At 31.7% G+C, this 21003-nt stretch overlaps 1 protein-coding gene across 2 annotated transcripts in view; it reads right to left on the bottom strand.

Moving 5' to 3' along the window:
- Positions 1-3552: 3552 nt before the first annotated feature.
- LOC145663205 (glutamate receptor ionotropic, kainate 2-like) overlaps positions 3553-21003 on the bottom strand; it is a 270446-nt gene continuing 252995 nt past the window's right edge. For both annotated transcript variants that reach the window (XM_081729561.1, XM_081729567.1), the window contains exons 14-18: positions 16796-16994; positions 15302-15533; positions 11353-11459; positions 9479-9631; positions 3553-3932 (exon numbers count right to left, since the gene is read on the bottom strand). In XM_081729561.1, the coding sequence (XP_081585687.1) occupies positions 3738-3932; positions 9479-9631; positions 11353-11459; positions 15302-15533; positions 16796-16994 (886 nt within the window). In that variant the 3' untranslated portion in view covers positions 3553-3737. The remainder of the gene's footprint in view (positions 3933-9478; positions 9632-11352; positions 11460-15301; positions 15534-16795; positions 16995-21003) is intronic.

Genomic DNA, 21003 nt, shown 5'->3' with positions numbered 1-21003 from the left:
GATGCTACAGTAGTTTAAATATTTATGACGAGTGTAGTTCGTCATTGTGCGATTTAGCACAAGGAGGCCATAATAAGCTAGACTCGTCATTTCAGTGCAATAGGTTAATAAAAGTAAATTAAAGAAGTGCACAAAAAATTATCATAATTTAATAAATTATTTTCATAAATTAATAAACCTATAGAGATTGACTATTATGAATCAAAAGGAATTCGTTATTATTGTTAATAAGACTACAAATGTATATTTTATAATTGATTAACGAAGTTTATAGGAATTTTGCAGTGTATTTTTAAAAGTACATCCAGTAGAAGTTTGGCCACGAAAAGACCACGTAACCAACTTGTGATACTCTTGTCGATTTTATCTTCATAAAGTGAAACTCCCATTGAAGCTTACAGGTCTAAATCAAGAAAATATAAGGAAAGAATAAAATTAAACAACATTGGTACAAGGTACGTGAATTCTTTTTTTTCTTACAACATTTGGTATACTTCGAAGAAACAAGGTATAATCCGCGTGTCCGAGAGCGTTCGTATTTCTTCTCCTTTTGGATGATTTCACGAACTTTTTTTGATACTCCCTTGCATAACAATGACAAAAAAGGATTAATTATTATTAACACTGTTTCTTTATTACTAAATAATCACAATATTGAAACGCAACATCGAAAACATCTTGAAACTATATGATAAAGCATGTTCAAAAACAAGTCCTTTTCTATATTGATATAAAACAAAGTTTTCTATATATACACACTTTTAATTTGCACAAAATTCTTTAACATTTCATTATTTTCTTAGATTATATAAACAGTTGTATGATTTTTTTTTTTTTTTTTTTTTGATAAACAGAAACAATTAGAAATAACTTGTTTCTGTACGTTATTAAATAGAGAAATATTTACAAAATTAAAGTACAATGTAAGGAACTTTTTAAATATATATATTTTACTAATGTTCCATTTTGTTATTTGTTTCGCAGAACATATATAGATTAATTATTGATTTACGATTGATTATTAATAGTTAAGTACATACCTAAAAATAAATAAAATATTTGTACACTTTTGACTAGTTGCAACCAAGGCGTGCGATACACTGTTAAAAGCCATTGGCAATATACTTAAGACACTTGATATAGTGACATGTTACCTGTTTTTATACAATGTGTCGATCCTCTTTTGCAGTTACCTTCATTTTTTAACATATGTTATTTACAAACTGTTACAAGAGGATAGAAAAATTTCACAACATACTTCTTACTTAATGTTGACTTTTCCTCCCCCTTTTTTCATATATTATATTATTTAAAATATTTTTCATATATTACAGGGTTCGTAAAATGGATGCTTAAACTTTACAATTAGTGCATCGACCTCAACTCCTCACTTGTTTCATATATTTTCCAGTGTTCCTTTTGTTTTTCATACAAATAGATAATACATTTATTATTGTAATGTAGCGTGTTTCCTTTAAAATATACATTTTTGTATATCTTTTCCACTTCTTTTTTATTTCAACGAAGTAACAATTTTAAATTGCATTCAAGAAATTAGCTTTGATCATGTAACAATCAAATTTATTTTATAGATTGAAATTCGCATATAAAGTTTGCTATCAATCTAAAGTTTTCTTCCCTAGCATTTCCTGGTACTTTAAAATATCATATATATGTAATGTGTATTATAATTGTGGTAAAAATTGATTAACAAGTGTGTTCATTAACTATTAAGATAATGTTGTTGTTGTTGGGATCATTAAAACAGAGTTTCTACTAGTCAGGGAAGTCAGGGAAAACTCAGGGAAAATGGTGCAGGTCAAGGGAAAAAGATTGGAAATCTGAGAAAGTCAGGGGAATTTTTAAAAATATATATTTTCTAACATTAATTGTACACCAATTTCAGCATAGTCAACCATAAATGATCACAGTATGGAACGTTACTCAGATTTTTATGGAAGGTAAGTAGAATGTAATTACGAGCAATTGATTACTATTTGTCTCTATGGAATAAATGTTCTCATATATAAATATTCACCGTTATTTATATATCCACGTCATCCGACACCTTTCATGAAAGTCAGGGAATTTCCTGTCAAAGGTCAGAGAATGTCAGGGAGAAGTCAGGGAAGTAGTTATCTCCAGATCAGTAGGAACCCTTGTAAAATCGTAACTCATTATTCGGAATATAGGTTTCCCAGAAGAAAAAAAAATCTGCACTAGATTATGAAAATATGATAACTAAACACAACTCTGCTTCTGCTTCACTTACTTTCCTCTTATTACCAATCTATCTATTTCGTATTTATTGAAGGCCATCGTGTTCTATACTTATTAAGCTTTAAAATTACAAGTTCCTTTTTGTTTGTGTTTTCACATTATTTATTTAGAGCTACGTTGGTCTTTACATATATGAAAAAGATAAATAAATTTTAAACTTAATTACAATAACATGAAAAAAAAACTGTTTATAAGCAAGGGAAGTATTGTATTTGACACTATCTTACCAGTTTACGTAAGTGGAATCTCCCACTCTGTTCATAACCTAGTACTATATTTCTCAACAAAGTTGCTTCCACGATGAAAATGGTAACTTCCAGTTTCACCAATAGTCATTAAATTTAATTCAATTTAACAATTTACAAAGAGTGAAAAAGTTGCCTGAGTGGAACGAGACTCGAACTCGGGATCTCCGGTATACCGTGCCGATGCGTTAACCATTACGCCACCCAGTCCGCTTCTCAGAACAGCCAAACACTCTCTCACTCCTGCAGTCGGTGCTCTCCACTCAGACTACATGGCTTGTACCACAGCTAAGCTGCCGTGCTTGGACAATCCAGTGTCCATATATTGAGAACATCTTTAACGGTTGTGATTTCATATATATTAATAAAAGGATGAAACAACCGATTTATTTTACACACCACAATCCTCTGTAATTGCTAATTAAACAACTTACAAAGAGTGAAAAAGTTCGAGTCCGGGTTCGAGTCCCAGCCCAGTCAGGCCACTTTTTCACTCTTTGTAAGTTGTTTAATTAGCAATTACAGAGGATTGTGGTGTGTAAAATAAATCGGTTGTTTCCTCCTTTTATTAATATATATTAATTCAATTTAATTCAAGATAATCAAAACTGTCGTTTCCTCAAAATCCGTTGGCACTAAACTTGTATAATTATGGAGTAACTCGTTATATTAGAACGAAATGTTAATGAATTATAATTAAGTATATGTGACAAATATTGATGAAAGCAGAAATTTCTAAAAAATCAGAATCAAAAGAAAAAAAATGATGCATGAACACATGTCTTCCAGGTGCTTGTTTCTTCAGTATTATAGGAAAAAGAATATGTTGCGCACTTTTGTGCTACAACTACACTGTATACAAGTTGAGCGTATATACTGTATGTGATCATGAATATAAAATATATATATATAGTCATGAGTATTCAAATCTATATTTAGAACTCACAGTATATTGCCGACATTTTGTGAGATATCGCTGGTTTTGATATATTATGTCGAGGCTTTTAAATAACTTAATAACTGTACATTTCCTTTTTTTTAAATCCCATTTCATGTTGATCCCTCAATATTAGTACAACTATTTACATATAAATACATTCATACATACATAAAAATCTCTATTTGTTTCTCATAATAACAATACACCCTGTGTTATATAGCTGAAATTTCAACATATTCGTTTCCATCTGTGATTTTAAATATCTCATTTTGTCATGTGAGAGGTTGTTTCGTGATTAGACCATACTGTGCGTAGTCACCCAATGGCACGAAGTTGCTGTTCCCGTTTCCGTTGCCATTCTCGTTCTCATTTTCGTTGTCATCTTGTTTCTTTTTCACTGGTTTCGTGGAGCCACGACAACGCAAAGCAAAGTTCAGCTCACTTGACATTTCTTCCCACCATGAAGTCTGAAAGAGAAGTAGATATTATAAAAGGCTAGGAGGTTTTTTGGTGCGAAATAAGCTAAAAGTGAAAAAAGGATTAGTTCTGGTCATTGATTTTATTGTAATCTTTATTGACAGGGTCTGGGGACCGGTTGGAGCTACAATCCTTCTATATTTTAACTTGATTTGAAGGCCCTCGTTGTTGATATTATTGTAAGCTTCATTGAGAGGGTTTGGGGACCGTTTGGAGCCACAATTCTCTTATATTTTAGCTTGATTTGAAATATGCTTATTTAACTATTTAAACGGTCCACGGGAGAGCGCTAAGTTTTAGTTGAGTTTTGAGCAATCTTGGGTAAGCTACATTAAAAATGTAACGCCTTACAAGTTACTTTACTTTCCCTTACAATATAACGCGTTACTAACGAATTACCTACCCCAGAAAAATAACTGTTACCCTGCTTCGGAAGTAACGCGTTGTAAAAACAAAATATTCTTATTATTTCAATTTTCCGAACTACTACCACTATTATTATTATTATTATTATTATTATTATTATTATTATTATTATTATTATTATTATTATTATTATTATTATTATTATTATTGCTGCACATTCTGATTTTTTCCAATCATTGTAAATGTTTAGAACTGTAGGTTGATAATAGTAACGCTGCTATATTCTTTTATGCAGACAGTTACTTTATTAGAAATTTGATGTGCTTCGCTGACTTTATAAACGCAATATTGCACGTTCTGAATCGCTTTATGTAGATGTAAGAACAAATTCTTTCTTGACAGCTACAGGAAAGAAATATTTGTTTCCAAAAGAAATATACATATATTGTAGTTACTCATCCGAAATGTAACGCAAACTACCGTTACAGTTACTTTGGAAAAATGCAACGCATTACTAGGAAACTTTATTTAAAAAATAACGCGTTACTAGAAAACGTTATTTTAAAAATAACGCGTTACTAGAAAACGTTATTTTAAAAATAACGCGTTACTAGAAAACGTTATTTAAAAAATAACGCGTTACTAGAAAACGCTATTTAAAAAATAACGCGTTACTGCCGTTACGTTACTTTCCAAGACTGACTTTGAGCATAAAATTAGATTCACGTCTCAGATTTTACGAAATATTACTACATTTCTTTGGATAACTTCATCCCTTCTTCTGCAGTAATCTAATGAATACGTATTCAAAGTTATTTAGGGTTACTTTGTATAAAGTATAAAAAATTGAGTTTCAATGAGAAAATGAAAATCTATTCATAGTATTGTGTACGTCGAGTTGTATCCACTAAATCTATTTGAAAACAGAACTTCATAGCTAAAGACGTTTCTTTTCTCTCGGAAAGTCTTTTATCGAATTGAATTTATATTCGTTTATTTTACTTTTTTTGTCATTTCTATTTTATGCTTATACTTCTCTATCTAAAGACGTACAAACAAGCAGAATGTATTGATACTAAAAATACATGTGACCTTTTCCACAGTAAACATGGATAAGTGCTGATATATAATTTTTTGCTGATATATAATTATACTGCTCTATTTGAATCCATATTTTCGGTGTTATAAATTCATTATTAGTGTAAAATTTCAGTGGACATTTCATATAGTCTCAAAATCTTTGTCGAATGATAAAAATAGTCCTCTTTTTGTGTGTGTGTGTGTGTGAGAGAGAGAGAGAGAGAGAGAGAGAGAGAGAACTGTACATCCATGTCTTTCTCATGGGGACAGTCATCTTGCCCACTACATGACTTCATTAGCCAATGAAATTCATTAGTTTGCCCAGAAGGCAGCAATGTAACTCCTTTGTCTTGTGTGAAAGGAACATTTGTGCGCACTTAACCATCTTCGAGCGAGCCACTGTGCTGTACTGACAGTTTTCTACAATGCTGTTTTTTGACAGTTATAATAAGCAGTTAAGACAGTTTGTCCTTTGATAGTTATATTCAGAGTGAAGTGCACAAAAGGTAGTTTCAAATGTCGTTATAAAATCAGCATTTTAAGTTACACTACACTAGTGGTTGACTGGACTGTTTTTGGAAGTTCGTCGAAGGAACAGTTTTCCCATACATTTTGCATTTTTGTGGACACACCAAGATTTGGAGCATTAATCACAATTACGTAGCGAGGATGATATATAAAGTATATATATATATATATGAATCATATCTGTAAAATGATGATTTCATTTTATAAGAAGTGATAGCACTTCATTAGTATGAAATCAGAAAGAAGTAAGTTATTAAGTCACGTTACAAAATAAAGTGTGGTATATAAAGTACGATTGATAAAACAAGTGACATTGACTGTTGAAGCCGGCAGGTAATATTTTTCCTTATATATACCTTATACATTCCGCTCCAGGCCATAAAGCGAAAACAACCCAGGACTGGCTGCCACGGAACATCCCCGACTTCATTTCTACCGATGATTGGCCTTCTAGCAGCCTGGATCTTAACCCATTGGACTACAAAGTTTGGGCTGTCCTTCAGGCAAAGGTTTGCCATAAACGGCATCCATCTGTCGACAGTCTGAAACAATCCTTGATCCGAGCAGTGAATAATTTCCCCATGGTGCGTAATGCCATTGACCAGTGGCCGGACAGACTTCGTGCCTGCATCAAGACCAAGGAGGGATATTTCGAAAAATTATCCGTGCGTCAGGTGTACAACATATCAATGTAAAACATGACCAAAATAAATTGCCTTGGTGTTAATACTCTCTGTTATTCACATTCAAACTTGTGACAGTATTTATGATATAACTAGGTCAGAATACATATATCTTTGGAAGTCCAGAATGTTTACTATCTTCATTTAATTGTAGTCCGATGTAGTAATTCGGATTTTATTTTCTCGTGTATTGAAAGATCATGGGATTAACATTCGGATCTTTCTTTTAAATACAATCCAATTTAATATTTATTACTATTTATATTTCCGACGTTGCCTTTGGGTGCAATGTGTGATTCTTTTCCTAGAGCATGTATTGTATTCAGAGTGCGTGTATTAGTTTGGGCTACTTGAACACAGCTGGAAGATATCATATGTAGATAGTTTTATAAGCTTCTAAAATAAATACAAGTAAGGAGATTACATTATTACGTCATTGCCTTTAACCAGTCGATTTTAAGGCCCATAGATACATAAAAGATGACTTTTCGACATCTGTTCCTCCGTTCGTAGTGATATACACTCGCCTAGAGGCCATTCAACGTATCTCAACCAAATTTTAAACTTAAGGATTTTATGTGATTCTCCAGAAGGGAGGATCGAATTTTCTTTCTACCTCTAATATCTATATATATAAAAGAGAACGTACAAAATCCTTTGTCCGCTCATCACGCTAATACGGCTGAACCAATTTCTTTCATTTTTGGGGGGTTGTTAGGATTTGGACCCTAGATGGTTTTTATCATATCACTTTAATTTTCAATTACCAGTGTCTTGAGATAATTGACCATTCAGGTGTCCATACGTACAAATCCTTTGTTATTAGTTCATCATAGGTAAAAATAAACGTATTTATATGCAACCCGCATGACCGTGTGACTCGGCGGGTTAACATAAATGACAGGCGCTATAATGTTAACATTTACTGCAATTTGAAAGCGAAAAAGTAAAAATTATCTAAGTAACAAAGTTTATTGCGTTCCGGGGTGACCGCAGCGAAGCGGGGCGGGTTAACATAAATGACAGGCGATATAATGTTAACATTTACTGCAATCTACTATGGTTTTTATCATATCACTTGAAAGCGAAAAAGTAAAAATTATCTAAGTAACAAAGTTTATTGCGTTCCGGGGTGACCGCAGCGAAGCGGGGTGAACGCTGCTAGTATTTCATAAATCAATGTTAATAATAATCCCATACTGGAGTATGTGTCATTTTTCTGAAAAAAATCGAGGTGTGCTTTTCTCTTGGAGTGAGTTTTTTGAGGCGACTTTTTCAAAAACGACTCAGACGATTTTGTTAATATTTCATGATTAAAATTTTATTAGTAACCTGATAGAATGATATAACTCAGTTGACCTGAAAAGGCCTACGAGGGGTAGTTTATTCTTGGAGATGATTTTTTTCTGGACTATTTTCTGAAAAACGACTCAGGCGATTTTATTAATATTTTATGATTAAATATTTCATTAAGAACCTGATAATATAGTACGACTCATTTGTCCTGAAAAAATCTACGAGGAATAGTTTATTCTTGGGGGCGATTTCGGACGATTTTCTCAAAAATAATTCAAACGATTTTGTTAATATTTCGTTAATAACCTAACAATATGACATAACTCACTTGCCCTGAAAAGATCTACGAGATGTAGTTTATTATTGGGGTAAATTTTTACGGATGATTTTTTCAAAAACGAATCGGGCAATTTTGTTCGTATTTCATAAGTAAATATTTCATTAATAACCTTATAATGCTGCGTAAATTACTCCTCACGAATAAATTTACAAGGGGTAAATTACTCTTGGAGTGAGTTTCTCCTCAGACTACATTCTCAAAAACGACTCAGGCGATTTTGTTCAGATTTCATAAATGAATATATCATTAGTATTCCTATAATGTAGTATAAATCATTTTCATAAGAATATCCACAAAATGTAGTTTACTCTTGGGGTGAAGTTTTTGACGGTTTTGAAAAATATGACTCATACGATTTTGTTATTATTTTATAAATAAATATTTCATTAATAACCCTAACATATGGTGCGCTCAGTGTACAAGGGATTCAAGTCCACTTTTTTTTAGTCATTTTTGACATATTTCATATTTTAAGATCTTTACCTTCTCTACCTGAAGGTTCTTTCAGTGCTTAGAAAAATCATTTCCAGATGTTGTAATTTTTTTTTTAATTTTTTTTTTGAGCAAGGTTTTCCGAAAATGCTTTATAATTTTGTCCGTATTTCAGAAGAACATGCCTCATTAATAACTGCAGCGCAACATGATTTAGTTTAAGAAATTGAAGTGAGAAAGTTTAATGCAATGGCCCAAACCTATTATTATTATTATTATTATTATTATTATTATTATTATTATTATTATTATTATTATTATTATTATTATTATTATTATTATTATTATTAATCGGCACTAATTTTAACTTTCATTTATACTTTTAGTGAAGTTTCCTGTGGGTGAACTTAAGGGAGCGTTGTAAATTTAGCTCTCTTTTTTTTTTTTTTTTTTAACTTAGAATGTGAGTTGAACTCAACTCTGCATTTAAATATATTTCAAAATATTTTACTTATGTTTACAAATATAGAAGAATAATGCTCGTACTTTTCAGGAATTTATGCTTTATTATTATTCAAAAAAAAAGTCTACTATCTAATATATATATAGATATTTTTGATATATTACTAGATATCTACCTACTAATGTTAGTCCCTATGTATATTATCGACATTAATCAAAGATCTAAACTTATCTTGTAAATAAATTCTACTATCCAGATGAAATGAGTTAGATATTTACTCTGACTGTTTAGTCTTCTGCAGTCCTGGGCTTACGTTATATCTATAAAATCATCCTTTAAAATACTTACCCTCTCTTCTACAGCTGTTTTGTGAGATTTCAAGACGAATTCACAAATGCCTATTACAAGAGCCGCAAACATTCCAGCTATTAATACTACAAACACACCACCAACATTCGCTAGACCCAACTCACTGGTCGAAGTTGCACTTTTCTTATCATCCTATAAGAAAAACAAAATTTGAGTATTAGTTAAATTAGAAGTATATAATTTAAATATTCGTACTATACCAGCGCACATATATAGTTATTCAAATGCTCTATATCTATGTATACAAAAATAAAAGTGGCATTGATGCCTTTGTGGTTAGCACATCGGCTCCCCTCGCCGTTAGTGCTGGATTTCTAGGCCGGAGTTCGTTACTTCTTTTTTCAAGTAGCTTCCCAATTCTCCTCACGACTTTGGGTGGATCTTGCAATGTGGACACTATTTGGTAGGTATGAACGGTTACCCATCTTTTCTCGGACCAAACTACACTGCTTGATTTTGCTGAGCTCATGAAAAGCAGCATTGCAGTATGGCTAGGGTGTTGTTAAATATAGCTAGCAGAGCAGTTTTATTTCCCTATTTATCTATATCTATATCGTAAATTAAAACAAATATTATTAACAACGAACTTCAGAATTGTGTATCATGTAAGTTTTCATTTGCTGTTGACGTTCGGAATTATATTTTGGGAGAATTGTGCTCCAGTGAGAAGTGTTTTCTGTTAAAAAAAAAAAAAAAAAAAAAAGTTGAGGATGTCTTCTGTCTCTCCTACTTAATAGATCTTTGTTTTATTTCCGTATTATTGGAAATAGTTTCATACAGCCTATATACGGTCACAAAATAATTTTTAAAAAACACGGATTTTTACTCCACAATTTCTACACGTTTACACTAACCAAGACTTTGGCTAACACGATGTGAGCGGTCTCGGGTTCGATTCCCGGGGGGGAGGGGTCACTCAGTCGAAAAAGTGTAAAACGCTTTTTCAGGCTAATCATCCTGAATGAGATTTTACTCAGTTCACACCAGGCAAATGCCGACGTGGTACCTTACTTATAGGTCCCAGGCCGCTTCCTTCCTTTCCTTTCCCCGGATAGTGTGCTCACCAAGGGACGTCATCCCTCATACGTGACGGGCTAAATGGCCATAGATGCCGAAAGCCCAGAAATCTAAATCCTAAATCCTATTTCCACTTCGGCTAACAATTTCCAATCATGCAATTCTATTATTGAGAGAGGTAAATCTGTATAACAAGCTACCATACCTATAAAAAACGAAATATTAGTATTTTCAAACTCAGGGTCAAGAAATTGCTGTAGAAGCACCTATTTTACAGTATTAATGAATATTTTTAAATACAGGTTTGAAATGACTTCTTCAATTAAGAGTCGCTTAATGTAAATTTTCTTCTATATCTGAGAATTTATGTATATGTACTTTATAAGTATAATTTTACCGTTCATTATTGTAGTTAGCAGTACAGTCAGCGACAAAAGTTCTTTTCATTTGGTAATATTTATTTCGGGAATAAAGGTGAAACGTTCACAGTTTCACCGAGTTTAAAGATTGGAACGTACAGAAAATTACGTTCTTTTCAATTTACTGAAAACTGTACTCAAATTGTCCTTTCACTCTGAAGTTATTTTTGAAACTAATTTCATGAAATAAAATTATTGTATATAAGACATATTAAGATGAATAATTAAAATCAATTATCAATCTTCAATTATAAATTCTGCTTCAACACAATAATATCTGATAGCACTTAACTGAAATATTTAACTATGAACAGAATTTAAACATGTAAGGGAAAGTGTTGTATGTAAAGACAGATACATTTTAATTTTTTTTTTTTTTTTTTTTTTTTTTTTTTTTTTTTTTTTTACAAGCATTACCTTACAAGTACCCTCGCTTTTCCACCATTTGTTTTTAAGCTGTTGTAATTTTCCTTGCTCTTGAAGTCTTAGTACAGCACCACTGATTAGAGTTCTGTATGGAGAATCTGTAAGTAATCAAAGACAAAAGTAATTATATTTCATTCAATATAAGTTTTTCTATTTGAAAAGATTCCGAAAATTGAAAGTGGAAAATTGAGATCAAGAAACTGAATCTTTTCTACTATATTTAACTCATTGATTCATTGGTTAGGTTTTAATGAGGAGACCAGCAGCGAAGCTATTTGTTCCTGTCACGGTAAGACCAACGGCGTCATTAAGAGCTGCCTTACAAAAAAAAAATAAATAAATAAAAAATAAAAAAAATAAATAAATAAATAAAAAATTAAAAAAAATAAAATAAAATAAAACAAAATTTACCATTTTTCTTTTGCTTGTTTATTTATAAGTGAAAGGAGATAATGAAATGCAACTTACCACAATCATAGATAATGTTATTCTACAACTGAAAATAATATGAACTTTAAGAATTTTCAGTGTTGCCATCCATAGAAATTACAGTGTTGCCAGAATAACAACACCAAAATCTAAGTTAAGGCAGCGACTAGAGGAACGAACTCAACTGCATTTGATTATGTATCATGTTGTTTTTGTATCCTGTGAACTACTTTTTAAATAATAGTTGTATTTAGTGTGCAATAAACAAAATAGTTTTAACACACAGTTATTAAAATTAAATAATAATGTTATTTAGAAAGTACGTGATATGTAATCAAATGCAGTTGAGTTCGTTCCTTTAGTCGCTACCTTAACTTAGATTTTGGGGGAAACGTTATTCTGGCAACACTGAAAATTCTTGAGGTTCATATTTTCTGTTGTATAATAACATTATCTACGACTGTGTTAAGTTGCATTTCATTATCTCCTTCCACTTATAAACAAACAATCAAAAGTAAAATGGTAAATTTTTGTGTTATTTTTAGTAAGGCAGATTCTTAAAAAAGACTTCTAACACAGTGTAGTTCAAATATAGATTTGAGAAAATAATAGAATAAAACAAATATACGTACCTCTAAAAAAAATTAAATCAGAAGTAAAAAAAAAAAAGCTAAAAGCATAAATAACAAAGTATAAAACATAATAAGAAAATAATTCGAAATAATAGCAATAATAGTAATGCATTACAGTTAAACTTTAAGAAGAAAAACCTCGAAGAACATTATATATTCTAATCTTAGAATTAAAAGCGAGAATGCGGTTATTAAAAAATATATTCCAATCTTACAATTAAAAGTGAGAATGCGGTCATTAAAGAATATATTCCAATCTTACAATTAAAAGCGAGAATGTGGTCATTAAAGACCGCATTATTCCCTTAAACCTAACTAAGATTTTTAAAAATACCTAAATATTCTCTGAAGTCTGAGTATTCTGGACATTCTAGAAGAATGTGTCAAATGCTCAGTAGGACAACTCATTCTTCACAGTGCAAACAGATAAGGCCACGATATTAGCACAAGCATAGGAAGAACAAACCCGACCAACTTTCTAGAAGATTAAAGATTTGAAAAGCATTCACTCGACTTTTGTCTGAATAATCATTTACACTTTTTCTCAGTGAATTTTTAGTTGTCTGTTTAAATAAGAAATACCGAAATGCATGAAGGTCTTCATTTCTTTAAGTTTTAATTTTGTTGAATAAAATTTGAAATTTTTTCAAACGAAAACTTGAATTATGAAGTTATTTCATAAATTTCATAGCGGGGGTTAAAAACAGGAAGAAAAAGAACAGAAACATCAAGGAATAAAAAGGAATGGATTTACCAAGGGGAAGAGCTGTATGTACAAAATAAATAAATAAGATAAAATAAAATAAAAGAGTAGTCAAGTGCGTCCGCGATCTGCAGATGAAGTTGAAGCAAACTAAAATATGGCGGAATCAATTTGTGCACATTTCCTGTTTTTTGTTGGACGGTTGCCAACTCATGTTAATTTTATTGTCATGCTAATGCTGTAAACATTTACTAATAACTGCCTCCCATTCATCACTCAGCCATTCATTGTCTAGATTTAATTTTTTTTTTTTTTTTAAGAGAATAGACAAATTTTCAAAAACCAGTCTCTCTATTTCATTTCTAGCTCCAAATAAAATTTTTGAATCTTCTATCCTGTGTTGCATTTCTTTTAAATGTTTCGATTAACCTGACACCGGATTTTCCTCTTTTGAATCTCTAATGTGTTCCTTTACTCGGAATTTTAAATTCCTTTTCGTTTTGCCTATATAATTCTCTTGGCAACTGCATTTTATTTCGTAAATACCCAATTTTTCATTGGGCGGAGTGTAACGACTCTTAAATTGGGTGATGGATTGGCAATCCAATCCATTTTTTATCCTTTATTTCGGTTTCAGGTTTATTGGAACTTAAATTCCTTTTAGCCCGATTATACCAATTATTTAATAATGAAGCTGGGTACCCGTTCAGACTACCCAGTTTCATCAGGTATTCAATTTCTGTGTGTAAATATGTTGAAATTTTACAAGCAGCTCATTGACGGATATACATTGACGTCAAATTTTTGCTGTGCAATGTTTGACATTATCAGTATGATGAAAAGTATCCAAATATAGAATAAAATATGGAAAAGGTTTCATGGAATGAATTCCATCATGCACACTTTTTCAGCACAATTACGAAAGGTTACAATTCCGCTTTGATACAAATCTGTACCTGTAATTAGAGTTAATTACTTCTCTCCGCCTACCCTTTAATTGATCCACCATGTTAGCGAATTTGGAATTAAATAAAGCTTTCTATATAAATAATATATAATTCGCTGTGGTTTATTTGTCGAAGACACGATTATAGCTGCTACTTGATACGCTACCTTTAATATGTATTTCAAGGGTATGTTTTTACGTAACATTCGACAATGTCTTAATACTTAAGTCATTAGTAGAGTAATTCTATAATATGTAAGCACATTGCGTGATACCACGGTTGTGGATTTAATTTTTACAAATTAATAATAAATTTTCATAGACAATATAAATAAATACATGGGAGAATGAATAATTAGCAATTAAAAGAAAAAAATCAAGCCAATTAGAATTTGGGATTTTCCAGCTATGTAACAATTAACTATGAATATGCAATGATTTATAGTTTTTATAACAATTTGAATAGAATTATAAGTAATAAGAATTATAGAGGATATAATTTAATAAGTACAAGTAATTTCAAAATATTTACTTGCTTGTAACTTCCAGTGCGTATTAATATTCAGGGTGGACCATTTATCTAGAAAATCCCTTGTAACTCTTAAATTAGTAGGTCAAAAACACTCAAATTTTGTACAATACAAATATGGATAGATTATTGCTTAATGTATTTTGTAATACTATGAGATTAACAGTTGCCAACTATGTATATGTGTAAACTTCTAGTTGCATTTCCTCCCTACAATTAACAATTTTGACCATCTTGATAATGTATAATGTTATCCACTGTACTGTAAAAAATCGATTTCAATATCCTCTGCATGGTAAAAATGGATTTCAATATCCACTGCATGGTAAAAATTCGATTTCAATATCCACTGCATGGTAAAAATTCGATTTCAATATCCACTGCATGGTAAAAATTCAATTTCAATATACATTTACCCAAATAGATGATAAAGCCATAGCATCATTTTTGTGTATATTCGATGATCCATTAAAAATAAATAAATACCGGTAAATAAATAAAAAGAAATTCTAATTACTCTTAATCTTCTTCCGATTAGTTTGGGTTATAGACATTTTAATGTGATTAGTTTTTGTAGAAATGTTTTAAATGAATATATGAAGACTATAAATGACAAAACAGTTTACAAACAAAGAAAAAAGTGAAATATGTTCTGATTAATCTATTTAGACATGTACATGTAATAAAAGTGCAATAATTACTTGGTGGCATTGCAATTCCATAGCCCTTCGAGTCCAAGAGGCCACCAACTTGTTGAAGTTCGCAGTTCCTTTCAACCACATATTCAATGGAGGTTGACTCCATAAAAAATGCGTAAGTGCCATCTTCATTTTTCACTCGCTCTACACCTTCTTGATTCGAAGACGTGAATACGCTTGGTCTTTCCGAATCCATAACAGACCACATCCTCTGATAGGTAGGAAATTTGGAGTTCTGCAACAATAACAAGCACTATACAGTTCCCAAACAAACACCAAAATACTCGTAAATAGTTACTTTTATTTTGTTCAACATCATTATTTTTCTATATAATGATTACGGAAGACCAAGTACATAAGGCATGTCGAGAACGTTAGTATATCCAATTATACTCACAAAAGTAAAAATAGAGTAGTAAGAAATCAAACTACAACTTCCACACAATACTAAAATAATAATAGTAAAGAATACACAAAAATATGTACATAAATAGTTATGTACATATTTTCTTCTAGACTTACTTTCTAGATATCCAGAATCAATATTAAGCTTTAGTCACAAAGAAATATTGATGTCTTATAAGGAAATGGCAGTAGTGAAAGCATAAAATCCTTGGTTCCAAATAAAATCTAATTCAATTTAAGAAGGATTTCAAATTTTCCTTACTCTCTAACATCACCACCGTCATTTAGACAATTTCTGACAGCAGAATACATTGCAGCGATTAGAAGGAATAAATGTTTGTAAAAGAAACAATAGACATATTTTTGCCTAGGAATGGAAGATAGGAATCGGGGTATATATAAATGTTTTAGACAAAACAAAAATGGAAAATTGAAAAAACAAATTTGGTAAATTGGTAAAGAAGTTCAAGATGCAGTAAGATCAGGTTAATATGCGTGATGTATAAAATTGATCAAACAAGAGTTTTTTTTTTTCTGTCTTAATTCCAAGCATAGCTATAGAAACAAAACGTTTATCACAATAAATTAGGTTGAAAACGAGAATTCTTGAAATAAATTAAATCGAACTCTTAATGCAGAAATTGACGATTCTCTGCTGTTAAGTGAAGAAGAAAAACTATACCTAAAAGTTACAATATCTACTTATCAATTACATATGACCGGCAGAAACACATAAAGGAGATGCTTGTTTCAAAATTCAGATTGTTTGGTAAGCAGCATCCGTTATATCTTAAGGCATACAATCGATTGGTTAGATACTTCAAATGCTTTGAAAAAGAAATTTGGGTAAAAAAAAAAAAAAAAAAAGAAAAAAAGAAAAAGAAAGTAATAACTAGCATGTGAAGAATAAAATTTTTTCATTGAAAATGATAATAACTGCACAATAGATTCAATGAATAGAATGGAAGACTTTGCTGTTGAAATAAAAGAAAATGCATTACACATCTCTAAACTTAAGAAGAAAGAAGGTAAATAGTAAACTTAAGAGCTATATTTATGTAAGTACCTCATACAAATAAATTATATATTTACCTTAAAAAATCCCATAGTAGAACCTCCCTTAACACTACCATATTTAATTTTATTTTGCTTTGCCAGATCCTCAGCACTTTCAATAGGATTATCCATTCTTTCCATGGTAAGAAAGGCGGCCAAATTGGCAGTGTAAGATGAAATCATAATCAAGGTGAAAAACCACCACATACCAGCCACCATTCTTGTAGAAATGGCCCTGCAAATATTAGAAACGCTTAAAGCACCGAACAAAATTACATTCATCTCTTTCACTTCCACTCCTGTGTCATGTTCTCTGCTGAAGATTTAACAGCAACTCCTATTCAAAAAGACTAATCAGAACAATTCTATTATGTAATAACAACACAAAAACTATTCTTTTACATAAAAAAATACTTATTTCTTTTATTAAAGATATCAACAACACAATTATTTGTTTAATAACGAGAAAACATTTTATTTCTGAACATTGATAATGATAATGACACTGACATGTTTACTATTTACAATTTTTAATTTGTATAAATTTCACTACAAACAATTGAATGATACACTTTGTAACACTTATAATATATGTATGTGTATATATTTACAAATTGTTAGATCAAAAAAGTATCATGCAGCAAACATAAAATAGCATTGATGCGTATACTGGTTAAACTCAGTTACATAAACATACGATTATAGTAGATTGTGATCAGAAACTGGATAATCACAATTGCGGTGTTTATTTTATTTGATATGTCTAACAGATGATATACAGGGTGTCTCAAAGTCCCCTGACATAGGGTAACTCTGTTATTATCAGAGTTATAACAAAATGTAAGAGGAAAAGTCATATCCAAATATGATATTTTCAATCTAAAGTGAAGGATTTTTTTTAAATCGAACAAGCCGTTTGGGCTGTATACTCTTTATGCACTCAATGTTAAATGAAAATGAAACGTTGTCATTTACCTGGACCCACAACATAAGTGAATGAAGTTACTGTTTGAAATGGGCGCTGGTCATCAACATGTTAGCGTAAAAGACAGTAACTTCATTCACTTACGTTATGGGTCCAGGTAAATAATAACGTTGTATTTTTATTTAATATTGGGAACATAAAGAGTGTATAGCCCAAACGGGTCGTCCGATTTAAAAAATCCTTCACTTTAGATTGAAAACATCGTATTTCGAGACGGCTTCTCCTCTTACATTTTGCTGTAACTCTGATAATAATAGAGTTACCTTATGTCAGGGGACTTTTGAGACACCATGTATATTGATATAAATGTAGAGTTGTGCCGAAGGAGGAGGAGGAATGAGGTAAACAGTGAGACAGAAATAAGAAAAGGATGTTGAAAATTAGTACAAGATTATTAAAACGAATGGGAGAATAAAGCAAAATTAGGATTGAAAATCAAATAAGGATGACACAGAATAGTAAGAAGTAAGAATAGAAGATAGGAACGTTAAAATAAGAAGGATAAAGGGTGAAACATAACTAAAAAAAGAAATAGAAGGATAAGAAAGAAAAAACAACAGTTGGAATTGTAGTTAGTTTAATATGATAGAATTTTACGAACAAGTTGTGGCATTTGACTTTTGTATATTAATTACGGAAACATAACTTCATAATATCCACAAGGAACAGAAGATTAAAGCAAGATTAAGAGTTCCTTTAAAAAAAAAAAAATAAAAAAATAAAAAATAGAATAATCCCATTTTATCCATAAAATTTAATCCTATTTGGAATATATTGGAAATAGGATTAAATTTTATAAATGGGATGGGAAGCTCTGCTGTTGAAGTGACATAAGATGAATTAATTTAATCATAAGAAAATTGTAAGAGCTGCGAAGTATTAATATGGAATAGCTTGAAAACAGTACAGTTTTAAAACCATAATAATCACGTTAGGTTAAAGTTAAGAAGATGAAATATAAGAGGATCTTGTATGTACGTAAAACATACAGAAGAAAGAACTAGAAGTGAGGAGGTAAATACAAAAAATAGTAAGGAAATGAACGTGTGACGCACAGTAAAAAGAAAAGAAAAAAAAATGAAGTGCGAAGAAAATAAGAAGTGGGTTAAAATAAAGGTGAAAAATAATTTTAAAAGAATAGATAAAATTGTTATAAGAAGCATAATAGGAAAAAGGAAAGGATTTTATGGAACTAGGTGAATCACTGTAGCGGTACTCAATTATATCTTGGCAAGGAAAACCCGGATTCGATTCTCGGCGGGAGCTCATGTGGTTCGGATTCCACGTTAATCAGTAGGTCCACGTCTCATATAGCCTCGCTGCTGAACGGGACGTTAAACTCAAAATCAACTCAACTCAACTCAATTATATCTTGATTCTCACTAGAAAACTCTAAATAATGTAATTTATGATACGAGGGCCATCCAGAAAAAAAGTCCGTTGTTTAGTTATACAAATTGAAAAACAACATTTATTGGAAAAAGCACAATTCTCTTACATACCTGAAGCTTCCCTCACTTCTCTACATAATCACCTCCTTCATTTAAACTTTTCTCGTATCTGTTCAAGAGCTTCAGAATTCCCATGTTATAATCTTTTGCCACCAGTTCATTAAACTACGTTGCTACTGCATTCTCCAACTCTTCAGCCATCTCAAAACATTTACCGCCCAAAAACTCTTTCAGCTTAGGGAAAAGGTAGAAATCGCTAGGAGTAAGATCCAAACTATAGGCTGGATGATCAAAAATTTCCTATCCGAATTGATCCATCAATTTTTGAACTGCAGCAATAATGTGAAAGCGGGCATTGTTATGAAGAAGTACAATTCCTCCAGAAAGCATTCCTCGCCTCCTGTTTTGGATGACTCGCCGTAGTTTTCTTAGTGTCTTTCAATAACGATTTGCATTGTTCGAAGTGCCTTTTGGCATGAAAGTCACCAAAAGAACACCTTTACGATTCCAAAAAGACAGTTGCCATGACCTTTCGAGATGAGACAGTCTGTTTGAATTTTCTCGTGTTTTTTTTTTTTTTTTTTTTTTTTTTTTTTTAATGATGAGATATGTTGCCACTCAAGTGGTTGGCGCTTGTTCTCTGGGCTCAGGACCCACCATCAGTCACAATCCGATTAAGAAACGCGTCTTCATTTGTGTGATATCGTGTGACACAATGATGTTAATGCTGAGCCCATTCTCTGAGTTTTGTGTTGGTCACCCAGTTGCCCTGGAACCCACCGTGCACAAATTTTGTTGCAGCCGAGATGTTGCGACAATTTCACCATGCAAAGAACGAGAAATGTGTGGAAACACAATATGCAATTCGTCGAGAGTTACGCGCCTGTCTTGAAAGAGTCTGTTGTACACTGCAGTTTTCAGGTCTTCTGTGATGAATGAGCGTCCAGGTCGAGTTTCATCGTGCACATCTGTTAGTCCATTGTTGAACATTTCATACCATTTTCTCACATTTCTTTCATTCATTACATTATCATCATACATTGCTTTCAGTTGCCGGTAAAATTCTGCTGGTACCACCTTCTGAGATTTCAAAAATCGAATAACACTTCTTATCTTAAAGTTGGTGGGATTTTCAATCATGGAGTTCATTTTGACCACCCTAAGTACACAAGAGCTTCACTCACAGTGTTATGACCCCATCCTGCACAGCTGTTACGGAAGCTAGTTGACCCTGAAAAGAGGAAGAGGAGTGAGCTGCACAGTGGAAATGCGCGAGCGGTCTTATGCAGTGACCAGTGGCGGCTTTAGCAGGTAGACCGCGGGCTTACCCCAAAATTTTTAAAACATTAACAAATAGCATCAACCACTGTAAAAGTAATTTCCTACTGTCATTAATCAATCAAATGTATATATGTATCCATGAGCGAGGGAGCGGGCCTACCCAAAATTAAAATTCTAAAGCCACCCCTGACAGTGACTACTTGGCTTAATGAGTGGCGGCGGAAGAGTGTAACATGGGAATTCCGAAGCTCGTAAAGAGATACGAAAAATGCTTAAATAAAAGTAATAAAAGTGGTGACTACGTAGAGAAGTGAGGGAAGCTTCAGGTATGTAAGGAAATTGTTGTTATTTTCAATAAATAATGTTTTTTTTTTTTTCATTTTGTATAAATAAATAGCCTTTATTTCTGGATGACCCTCGTACAATTGATTTTGTCCAGTGCGTTTAGAGACTCTCTCGTTCTTGAATTTGGGTTTCGTTGTGATTCTTTTTGGCTCATTAGTAGCTAAAAAATTTAATATTTTGAT

This window comes from Thermobia domestica, chromosome 1, assembly GCF_964235325.1.
Source record: "Thermobia domestica chromosome 1, izTheDome1.hap1.1, whole genome shotgun sequence".
Classification (NCBI taxonomy): domain Eukaryota; kingdom Metazoa; phylum Arthropoda; class Insecta; order Zygentoma; family Lepismatidae; genus Thermobia; species Thermobia domestica.
This window is presented reverse-complemented; position numbering and strand designations above follow the sequence as displayed.